This window comes from Cololabis saira, chromosome 17 (genome assembly GCF_033807715.1).
Source record: "Cololabis saira isolate AMF1-May2022 chromosome 17, fColSai1.1, whole genome shotgun sequence".
Classification (NCBI taxonomy): domain Eukaryota; kingdom Metazoa; phylum Chordata; class Actinopteri; order Beloniformes; family Belonidae; genus Cololabis; species Cololabis saira.
The window spans coordinates 27,348,067-27,360,307 of record NC_084603.1 but is presented as its reverse complement, the minus strand read 5'-3'; the positions used below and the strand labels follow the sequence as shown (position 1 = coordinate 27,360,307).

The 12,241-nt window shown below is 37.6% G+C and overlaps 1 protein-coding gene across 1 annotated transcript in view; it reads left to right on the top strand.

Moving 5' to 3' along the window:
• Nucleotides 1-12,241, top strand: part of srbd1 (S1 RNA binding domain 1) — a 57,084-nt gene that overhangs the window by 28,511 nt on the left and 16,332 nt on the right. The window contains exons 15-16 of the mRNA XM_061744801.1: nucleotides 1,020-1,111; nucleotides 3,762-3,844. Of these exons, the coding sequence (XP_061600785.1) occupies nucleotides 1,020-1,111; nucleotides 3,762-3,844 (175 nt within the window). The remainder of the gene's footprint in view (nucleotides 1-1,019; nucleotides 1,112-3,761; nucleotides 3,845-12,241) is intronic.

Here is a 12,241-nt window from a genome sequence, read left to right as displayed (position 1 = left end):
TAATTAATCTATTTATTTTTGGTCCGATATCTGTATGTTAAACATATCAATAGCATGGAAATGTAATTTATAATCTAAGTTTGATGCATGTTTGCAAGTTTATTTATCATTCATTTATGTAACAAACATACGAAGGTGTTCTTGTTAAGTTACCTCAAAATTTTGTGGAGGAAGTCCTTAGATCAACTTAGCGGATCACCTGGTCATCTATATTGTTCTTAACAGATTTCAACATATTGTTAAATGCTTTGAGATTTTAAGAGAATTATACTGTAATACCACTGCGATCCAGTTACATTTATGTATATTTGTGTAGAATATTCATATTCAGAAACTCATAGCAGTGCACGTCCTTGGCCTCTAGATGGCAGTGGTGTCATATAAATGGATTTAATGCCATGTCTGTGGCGGGCTACAACAACACACAAATACATATTACAGTTTTTTATCAGTTTCAGCCATTTTATCATTAGAAGGTTACTATTGCAAAACCCTATAAGCAGAATTTATGACTGTGAATGTAATATTCATCAAATGTGAGAACAATGTTGTGATCAAACGTACCAAAACAGTATCAAACCAATTATTCTGAGATATTTCATAACTGCATTCTGCCATATGTTTAAGCTTTTCTTGTGCACTCAGTTCTTGACACTTGTTTAATGTCAGAATCCTAGAGACATTAGACCTAGAGCTTTGCTTTGCTTTGAATGTATCCACCATGATGCTGCTTGATATAATGTCAGTAATATAAGCTTACATCAAACAAGGGGATCTTTTGAGAGGTTATTAGTTGACAATTGTCTTTTACATTTCCACTAATTTGCCTGTAAAACTAAAATAAACAGTCTACTAAATTCATTCTAAACTCTCTCAACTCTGCTCCTTGAGCAACCTTCTCTTCATCACTTTCTCCTGCACTGGCCAACTTTTCTGTTATTTCCTGTTTCCATATGTCCCTCGGCCATCATCTCCCTCTCCTCTTCTACTCTGACGTTTCTTTGCAATTCTTTTCACAGTATAACCAATGAGGCAGGGGCATCCATTTACAGCGTAAGCCCTGAGGCGGTCAAGGAGATGCCAGACTTGGACCCTAACCTTAGGAGTGCAGGTATGTCCAGCAGCCAGACTGGATGCTGTGTTGCTGTCTGCTGATATTGCTCATTTTATCAATGGAGACAGTTACAGGATTTTTGGCCAATGTTAATATACTTAATAATATAAGGTGTTGCTTGACTTTTGACTTTTCTAATAAAGTTTAAACACTGAGAATATTGAGATGATGACCTATCACATTGTATATGATGTCCATGTACCAAATCCATCAATATTCTAATATTCTACCAAAGAATATAATGTTGTTTCTAACTTTAAGCAACTTAAAGTACTTTTTCCATGTTCATATCACTGTCAGTGTAATTTTAAAGAATATTTGAGGATCTTTAGAAAGGATCCAATTGCTCTCATGGTCTTCTTTTCCTACTATTGAAACAAAACAAAAAACATAACCCATCCAAATGAAAGGAAAGCAGTTAATGGAGAGACTAAATGGCTATCTGTTCCAGCTTTATTTGTAGATTTTTCATCTACTAAAAAAGAGATGCAAGCTCATTCATACACTTTTGAAATGTAAAGATTATGGATCTTATTTTACATTTAAACAGAAATATACGACTCAGAAGAAAAGGGTTTACATCATGAATTATTGTTATTATGGGTATATCAATTCAAGCCAAATTAGATTGTCTGAAGCTACTTGGAGCAAAAACAGTCGTTACAATTTATTAAAAAACGTGAGCAATCAGAAAATGTGCCCATAATTCAGGCTGTAGAAAATTCATCCAAAATCATATTGTGCTGTCAAATTATAAGTTCATACTTGGCATGCTCACTGGGTTCTCTTACATCTGGCCAACTTTCCTTTGCCTCTCCTCATTCTTTCCCTTACTCCCTGAATCCCTCACACAATACATCACTGAAATCATAGATTAATTAAAACAGTTAACAGCTTGAGTTTTGGGGAATGAATGTGTCTTCCTCTTCATGGGGAATAAATCAAGCAAGCTAAGATTACTCCTCGCTGGGTTTCTGTGATCGGCAACCTTGGGAGCCACATTATAATCTTAACTATTGCAATATGAAATCTGCTGCATTTAGATTTGGATAGATAAAAAAAGAAGAAGGGGTCTTTGAAGTTGTATCTTTTTTATGCTTCTGCCTATTTCATTGGCAATGTAATACCATATGTAGGAGATTTTGTTATAGGCACCTGACATTATTGTTGAGACATCAGGGACACCTAGTGGTGATAGGCAGTACTCCAACCTTTTTTACTCCGTGTGTGTGCGTGCTTGCACGTGTGCTTGTGCATGTGTGTGTGTGTGTGTGAGCTTATTTGTGTGCCATCTTCTTTTTTGACTACAGACCATCAAACAGGTTTTCTGTCTGGCTTAAAATAAGCAGGGTCTTTTAAAAATGTGAACTGGTTCTATTGTTTTTATGTTTTGTTTAAACTTAGAAGAAGATAAGAAAGGAAAAAAAAATCTTCATCTCTTTCAAACAGTGTATTCATCTCTTCCTGCTTTTTGCATTATTTCCCATTTATGTAGAACTATATTTGGCTCATAAACTTTTAATGAATGCAGGAGAGTTATTCTGGACTCCATTTACAAATCATCTCCTCACACAGAGAACTGGCAGAGTGTCAGAGACACAAGATAGACGGAGAGAGTATTGGAGAGTTTTGTTGGTGTACTGAACAAGGCTAGGGTTGAAACATCATCCCTTTCTAAATATTATCTCAGGCAGCAGCCTCCTGCCGCAGCCAGAGGAGAGAGAAGAAGCATTGATTCCAGACATTCCCCCCTCTATTACATCCCATCCCTTTCTTTCTCTTTCACTTTTCTCCCTCAAAGATATAAATCATTTCATGCAAAATACTGCATCCAAAGTATTCTCTGATATTCAAGAAAAAGTAAAATAATCAGTGGGACAGAAAAGTCAAAAGACTGGCTAGTGCATACCCTGTACTGTTTGATTGATTTCGTATTTTCAGAGTTCACATTGTGGGCGTGCAGCACTTTGTTCATCTCCGTGCTTTGATAGAACTTCAACAATAACAGAAATCAGTTACCTCAATATAGATGTTTGGTTTTTTAATCAGTTCAGCTTTTTAATGAGAGTATAAGGGAACAGTTATACGCGTGTCTTGCCCTTTCCCTTTCTGTGCATGTTTGAGATGATATCATATGCGCGCATATTGTGTTGTTTATAATTTCCCCCCTCCTCACTGCCAGCATAATCACGGAAAATCCTTTTTTTTTTCATTTGCAGTTGTAAGCTGATGCCTCAAAAGCTCTTTTACCCTGCTTTGATACAGGCCTTGTGTTTATTTGTGTGCTATATTTCACTGTGTGCCAGTGGGCACAGGAATGGATAAATTAGTGGTTTTAAATTCATGTCTCCAGCATCTATCAGAAAGCTAGATGACAGGTGCAGAGACTCAAGTTAAATGGCAGATTTGATTAATATTATTTTTGGTTGGAGGAAAGACAATTAGGTTTGGCCTGCCCTCAGGCCAGCGCTATGATATGCAGACAATCTGCATATTCTGTAATTATAAATTATATGGACTTGAATATTCAATAACTGAGCCATTTATGAGTTTATGAAATACACAAATCATTGACTCTCATGACACGTGAAATCTCATGGTTGTTTTGTCATTGTCTGTGTGTGTTTGCGTACAATTGTGTTAATAGTGTCCATTGGAAGACGTGTTCAAGATCCACTGTGCGAACTTGTGAAGATCGATCCCAAACACATAGGCATTGGAACATATCAGGTAGGTTTGTTTCTTCTGCCTTTTGACTGCTGTAACTATTGATATGACATGAAAGTTGGATCAGGCAATGATGTAGCATGTTTTGCTCTTCGTTTTGCTTCTGTAATTTAGGAGTCTTTTTCAGCACTCAATTAAAATTTGATTAAAATAATACAAATTTTTTCAAACAATATGGAAAAAATAAACTGAAGACTTTAGATGTGAAACACACAAATGTTTAGTTATGAGAGCATCCAAATAAGGATATGGATGATATGACAAGACAAAAGAACTAAAAACATAAAAAGGTAACCGTTGCAGGGAGAGAGGAACAAGGAAGAAGATAAACTTGGCTAAGGACTGTGTCAACGGATGATGCCAAGTATGACCAATTTAATTAGTAGACAATGGAGATGACGTATGTTTGGATATTTGTTTTTCCTTGTGGGATCGCTGCTCTGTATTCGTCTGTTTTCATTGTGAAAGAAAGGCAAGATAAGATCAGTGTCAGGACACGGCGCCTACAATTTATAATTCATTTCTGTTTTCCCTCCAATGGTTGGTTCAAGAAAAACTAGAATTAGTTACTGGAAATGCGAAGAATCAGAATGACAAGTGAAAATACAGTGTGAAACGAATAGTCTGCCAGTTGTTTGTGATGGAAGCCGTATTAATCAGTGATAAGTGGTGTCAGCTAAGTGGGTAGAGGTGAGGGTGTAAAGCGCAGAGCATGTGTCACAGGACTAGTTCTCAGCTAGTGTTAAATTGGTGTAATTCCTTTTCCTGAGGATGTGAAGCTCATTTAATCATTGAGCGATGATGCAGGAAAGGGGCTGATGCAGTGCAAGGCTTAGTGACAGTGTGACTGAAACAAGACGATAGAAAATTATCCAGTTAAATGTTACACTTTTTGCCTGATTTGAGCCTATACGGTTATGACACAGTTATCGTTTCCTTTTTTTTTTTTTTTCTTTGATCTATTAGTAGATTGGCAAATAGTTTCAGCTCTAATGAAGTCTTCTGTTCATTCGGGACTGATGGGGAAACTACTGAGAAGCAGCTTCATCAAGTTACCCAAACATCGTTCAGCTTGTACTGTAGGAATAAGATAAAGCAGTTGATATTTAGCTGTCTCCCATGTGTTGGTGCTGGACAATATTTGAAAATGTTTAAAGAACAGTGTCACTTGATATCGTGTTATCAGTGAGAGGTAGGGGAGAAGGAAGAAAGGTTAAAAAGGACAGCAGATGGTGACAAAATTCAAAGGAAAAGGGAGGAACGGAGGATTTAGGCGTCAGGGGAAAAACTTACTTTTGAGAGTGAAAGCAGTCAGTCATATTGTGCAAGACTCTTTTGTGTATGTGTGTGTGTCTCTAAGTGTGTTAGGTCATAGGCCCTTGTCTCTCGTCACTTTCTGCAGGGCTCTCTGGTGTGCCCAGGGTTCTGCACCTCTTGCTCTCAGATCATGTGACTACGTCAACAAACGATATTATAACAGAGTAAATAAACTTTGGGTGCTGACAGATATGAGATGGACATTATTTAAACCTCTGTGTGAGCTCACACACACTCATGCAGACTTTCCCCTCTGTCCCTTCTTAGAGTTAATATCTAGCTGTTACGCCTGAATACATGTGTCTGTACATTGGCAATAGTGTTTGCATGAATGTGTGTGTGTGTGTGTGTGTGTGTGTGTGTGTGTGTGTGTGTGTGTGTGTGTGTGTGTGTGTGTGTGTGTGTGTGTGTGTGTGTGTGTGTGTGTGTGTGTGTGTGTGTGTGTGTGTGTGTGTGTGTGTGTGTGTGTGTGTGTGTGTGTGTGTGTGTGTGTGTGTGTGTGAGAAGAGTGCGCTCATACACATGTGTGCTCTTGTGAGACTCACTGACATTTGGAGCCTTCTGAAGGTTTATTGCTATTAGATCCAAAAAAGCATGAGGGCAGATGTAACTCTAGACAGCTGGCACAGCAGGCTCTCTTTTTCTCTCTCCCACTGCTGACCTATTGAGTGACAGCTCTGAGAGAAAGGCGGAAATGAGCTGACGGCTAAAAAAGTGAGGCCCATTAAAATCAGATTGGACATAAAATATCGGTGTGGGAGCACTGTTTTCACAACAGCACCTCTGGCTGGTTTCACTGGATACTGATTTTGTAAGATGTGCCTCTGAATGCAGAGCTGATGCTATCATATACCTAAATATTAGGTAATACAAAATCGTATCTTCAAAAGGCTCATTTTACATTGTTTCACTTCAGGAAGCAGTGTAAAATAGCCTTGTTTGCTCTTAAATTTGGTCTTGTGTGTTTCAATAATTAGACACTTAGCAGGATGGCCTTTTAAGCAAGCTCAAGTTAGTCTGCTCTTTAGGTTGCTATGGTCTGTTAACAGCTGGGTAATCCCCCAGTAGTGAGATTGACTGCTACTGGAAAATACACACGCAGACACACACTGCTGTGTAAGACAACATTGCCTGCCAGCCGGATATTAAAGAAACTGTCACTCTTCCCCTTACCTCCTTCAGCCGTTTTCCTTCCCTCACTCCAGCTTTTTGCTACAATTTTCCTGCTGCTGTCTAGGTGTCTGACTTATGTTCAGTACAGGTATTCTTCTTTATTTAAGTTAACTTATAAGTATTTGTTAGAAATTAATTTAGATACAATATCAATAGGAGCAAACCAATTGCTTGGTTGGAAGATCTGGTTCAAGGAAGTATCTATTTAGGTCTTTAGCATTGGAGTTTTTCACTGCAACACAAAAACACCCAAAACTTGGTGTTTTTAAAATGTTTTAGACAAAAACAAGTCTCGCAGGATCAATCATCAAAATGTTTTAGGCTTAAAACTTAATCCATCACTTTATTGTCCTCTTTAACTAAACTAAATTCAAAGCTACTAAGTCAGAGAGCAGCCGCCTCTGCTATGTAGCATTTGGTGTTTGACATAAAACATTTTAAACATAAAGTCATTAATTTGGAAATTCTTGAAGCTCTTGGTACAAGATAATTAGCCATTTTTTGGTTTGGGATAACGGTAACATTGAACCTGGAGTAATATATTTTCAAATGTCAACTGATAAAGTGAAAAGAAGCCTTTACCTGGTGCAGTTATGGAGAAAATATATGCAATGTTTTATTGTGAGCTCATAGTTGAATTCATTATACAAACAAACATAAAAGAACATAAAATCCAAAACAAAACAATTAGCGACGCAGACTATGCACCAGCATATAATACTTATAAAGGATTATAAATCCGGTTTGAACAACTCATAATTTGACCACAAACTGCAAGCCTTGACTTTTGATGGAGTTGAGATTTTGCTTTCCAACTGACATTTATGGGATTATTTCTGTCTAACCAGGCCGATAGAAAAACACCGTCTTCAGGCAGGTTTGCACTGATTTGGAAGTGACTGAAAAGGAGGTTTTTGCCTTCAGCTAGAGCAAATGATGCTGCTTTCACACTGAGATCAGCGGTTATATCCTTCATTTGTGTATGTTATCGTTCAGTCTTGAATGGCAGTGCCTCGAGGGGAGACAGGAGAAGACAGAGCACAAAGGCAAAAAAAAAAGTTAGAGATGGAGGTTTGACATTGACTGATAGCGCCTGCTTTGACTTACAGAGGCGTGGGAAAAGCAGCCTTATAGACCTGATCCGTGGTGAAAGTAGCCTGACCTAAACTGGTACTATTTAATTATTTCCTTGAGATCTGTCAAAGCATGTTTTTCAGACCTCAATTTAATGAGGTTGTAAAATGAGTGAATCATGTTATCTTTTACTTTTTTTTGATACATTTGTGTGCCAATTCAACACCAAGCAATAAAAATTATAAGCAATTATAATTTCCTCAGTGATGTTCTGGCAGGCTATGTTTCGTACCGCCCGACAGTTTATACTGTTCGAAATAGTTTATGTTTCTGGGTTACAATTTGTAATTGCGTCAACCTTTATATTTCTAGCCTTAACTTCAAGTTGGTCAAGCTGGAAATATTTAGGAGGAAATTAAACCAGTGGCCATGTACATTGACATTAGAAACTTCAAGCTTAGTCAGAAAGGAAGGACAGTTTTACACACACGCACACGCACACGCACACGCACTCTCACTATACACTATACACTTTTGGATGTACAAAATTATGATTCAAAACTGTGTTAAAGGATGTTTTGACACAGTAAATGATTCACCAACCTTTTTAACTACAAATAAATTATAAATTGTTTAAACTGCAGTTTCATCCAAATATTCTCAAACACTTTAAATCCAGTAAAATTTCCAGTCATTTTGGCTGTTTTGTGCCTCTCTTGATTCTGTTCTCTTCTGCACTGCCCCGGGTATTTTGTGTGTATGCACACACTATTAAGTACATAGTTAAATAGTTTAATACTAGTCATAAATCAACAGCTGAAAGTGAGATGACAGCAGGGAGATGGTTTTATATTTTTCCAACACCTGTCATGAATGCCTAATGGCAATGCTTCAGCTTCCTGCAAAACAATGACTTGCGCACACCCGCAGACGCACACACAGAGCCAAACTTACATGCCTAAAGAATTATACTTTTAGTGGGGAGTTCACAGAGGCCCTAAACCAGCTGTCAGTCAAGGAGAGCATGACCGTCAGTTAACCTCGGAGACCTGGTTCACTTGAACACTTTCCACTGATTTTCTGAGAATGAAAGAGATTAGATTGTACTTGCACTGCATTTTACCAGACACACACACACACACACACACACACACACACACACACACACACACACGCGCACGCACAGAGTATTGTTAGCAGACTTAACATACACATGCTTCAAATATGTTTAGTCCCTTGAGTCACAAACCTTTTTAGAAGTGTACAAATTTTAGAAATGGTCATGGTTCAAGCAGAAACAATAACACAACACATGTTGGTTGCTCTTCACGTGCTGTCTACTGATTCCCTCCTCCATGATTTAAAATAAACACTTGCGTTACTGGCTTAATTGAACTAATGTGGTAAACCCTTCTCCAGCAAGTACATACATTCCATTTTTAAAAGATCTGTGATGTGTTTTCATCAGGGAAGACGGTCAAGTAAATTGGTCTTTCCTCATAAATTAATTCCAGTTGTAAATGATAGTGACACTCCTAATCTAAAGGCTCATCAACCATGGTTTTAGGACAGTTACATATTGCATTAAACCCCGACAGCTTCAGTTTATTGTTGGGCTGTCATGACTGTGATTTCTGCTACATTAACATGCAAATGATAATTCAGGAGAAAATAGTTTATCTGTGGCATGAATGCATAAAACAAACAATTATGCACTGCAACATCCTGTGTAATTGCACATTGTGACTTGAAGGAGTCACTGGAGGCTGCAGTGTGTGTGTGTGGGGGGTTTTAAGAACAAATGACCAAAGTGTGACATTCTCATATGGGGTTGGTAGGTGCACATGCACAGACAAGATGTATATATTTTTAAGACCTTGCCATTTACAAAAAATCCCAGAGGTGAAACCCAAATACTTACCCAATAATTGACAGTGAGAACAGTCGCAATTATGAGTCCTCTCCCAAAGCTTAACCTTCAAAGAGTAATCCACTCAATCAAGATTACTTACAGTAAGTGTTTTATTTTCAGTTTTTCCCGTTTTCTGAGTTTCTTCCTCTTTTTTTCGTTAGTGCTTGTTTTTTTTATGTTGTTGTTATCATTGCTGTGGTTGTTAAAATTCTCTCCATCAATGGGTTTGACAGTATTGGTTGCAATTTTCTTATTTCTTTTTCACATTTTCATTGTTTTACACAACTTTTCTCATAAATGGTTATTGTCACTCAAACTCTCAGAGAAAACACACATTTTATTCATCAAAGAATCATTGCAGATTAATATATTTGTTCTTTAAGATGGTGACGAACTGCACAGCTTTGTGAAACCTATACATTTATCCAAGATATTTAATCCAAGTCATAGCCAATCCCTCCTAATTTTGGAAGGAAGAAAATTAGTTCTTCATGTTACTTTAGGTTTAATGGAGTGGAAAAAGTCTAAATGATATTTAATCCCAGTGTTTGAAATCATCTCACAGATAACCCATCATCATTTACTCCCCTTTGCTGCCAACATGGTTCAGTATTTTGAGCTTTTACTGACGAGATTCATAGTTTTACAGTTCACTGTCAGACTTGAGGCTTTTGCTGTGAATGTCAGTCAGCACCTCAACTTTTAGCAGTTACTTTGCCTCTTTTCCCCCTCTGGTCCCTCTCGCTCTTTTCTCCCTGGTAATTGATGGCTGTGGGTTATTTCTACGCCTCGTGTTAGGGAATACTTATATCTCTTAAAAGCACTTCAATGTTTTTAAATTTTTCCATGAAAAAGTTCAGAAAAAGCAGAACGCTTGCTTTGATTTTTTTTTTTTTGTGGGTGTATATCTTTTCTGCTTTTTTTGCCACTGTCTTTCCCCTCTTTTTGTGATCGACATGTGGTAACTCAGCAGCATTTAAGTATTGCTAGTGCAGACAGAAGCACTTTGTTCCTGCATTTTGGTTGGCTGACTTTAGCTGGTTTAAAGCCAATCCAAACATGACCTTCACACGTAGGGATCCAGTTCATTGGTTCTGGATGAGTTTGAGGTTTGGGGTCTGACAGTTGGGGCTAATAAATAAAGAAGTAGAAAGGGTTTGAAAATAGTGACTATCATATCTATCTTAACTTGACCATTTAACATCTCGTCCCGTGTCCTAACAACTACCATTAAATTCTAATCTAAACATCGTGAAATTATATTGAATAACATAGTCAGAGAAAAGGATAAACTTTGGGGGAAAGACTGTAGGAAAGTGATAAAAATGTAAGTTAAAACATAACTGGACAAGAAACAGCAACATCTTTAAAAGTTTCACTCCGAAGACCCTTCAGATATAGTTGAGGCGAAGACACTGAGGTTGGAATAACTCCAGTTTTGGTGTTAAGTCACCGTGAGATTATTGTTGTTCCAGCAACACCTTACTCTGAGCCGGTGACTGGAATTTTTGTCCTAACTGGCTCCGATCGGTATTGGGTAACAATGGTTGATGAAATTGGCTGATACTAATAAAAAAAAAAAAAAAAAAAAAAAAAGGTGGCGCATGGAAGTAATAACAACTTCCAAGAAAGAAAATCAGAACTGGCTAAAATCTGTATCAGCAGATCAGATCCTCAACCAAACTAGACATTAGAATTAGTAAAGAAAACTGCAACTGATGCATCTCTTCTAATGAGTAGTAACAAGTTACAGTAGTAACTTGAGGATTACTGAAGTTGAGAGCAGGAAATATTATATTCTTACTGTTTGTTTTAGGAAAAAAAATCCCAGACACTTAAACTTCAAGGAACATGCATGGTTGCTGATATGATGCCTACTGTATATGATGAGTGACAGATATTATGTACTTTTGCTTAGAAACGTTTAAAATAGAACCAGAAATGGACCACCACAAGATCTCTACATGGCACGTTTCATAGCCTGATTTGAAGCCCACCTGAGATGCTCGTGTCACGCAGCTTTGTGGATGCTTTTATCCATTGACATGAAAGCTGAAATTAAAATCATGATATTCGGCTCATGCAATGCACATCCCATACAGCTCGTATGGAGCTGTCCTTAGGCTTGTTTTTCCTACTTAAATTCTTGACGTGTGTGTTTATAGATCTGTGAGCTGCCTTTTTTGTCTTGTATGGGCAGTATGGTGTACTATTTGCATGCACATTCTTCCTGGGAAGCAGAATTTATAGAAAATAATGAGTTATGCGTTTGAGAAGTAAAGGTTAGTGCTGTATTTCTTGGGCAAGATCATTTGCATAAGCAATTGTTAACTAGGAAATTAAATAAATTGTGGTGTTGGTCAAGTGAACACCTAAAACACTTGTCATTTGACATTTGTAGACTTTGCATAAAAGACAATGTTTCTGAATGTGCTTTGATCTGAAAGTTATTTCTTTTCAGATCATGTATTATATTTTCCTATGACTTTCCCACTGTAACAGAGTGAACACTTTCAGCTGCGAGCTTCAATGAGTTCTTGCTTCCTGTCCCTAACTGAGCGCAGTAATGTACAGAGGCTCATGTATTGTGTGCAGTTTGAGTACCTCAGATGCTCCCACCTCTATAATGTTACAATAAGAATGTGAGAGCACATTAATTGGGGTTTTACTGCAGGTCGAAACTCACACTACCACACAAACCTCTGCCTTTCTCATGTGAAAACATTTTTTTGTGGTGTGACATTACAGGTGATTTCCTCTTCTTCTTCTCTTACTGTCTCTGACTCACTTCCTAGAGCCACTCAGCCAAAATCATAAATCCTTCAGTCCAAGGTGTTGCTCTTGTTTGAAAAGGTTTTTTTTATCTTTTATTTGGGTTACCTCCAGAACACCTCTGGCGATAGCATCAGCATTTTCATTAAGGA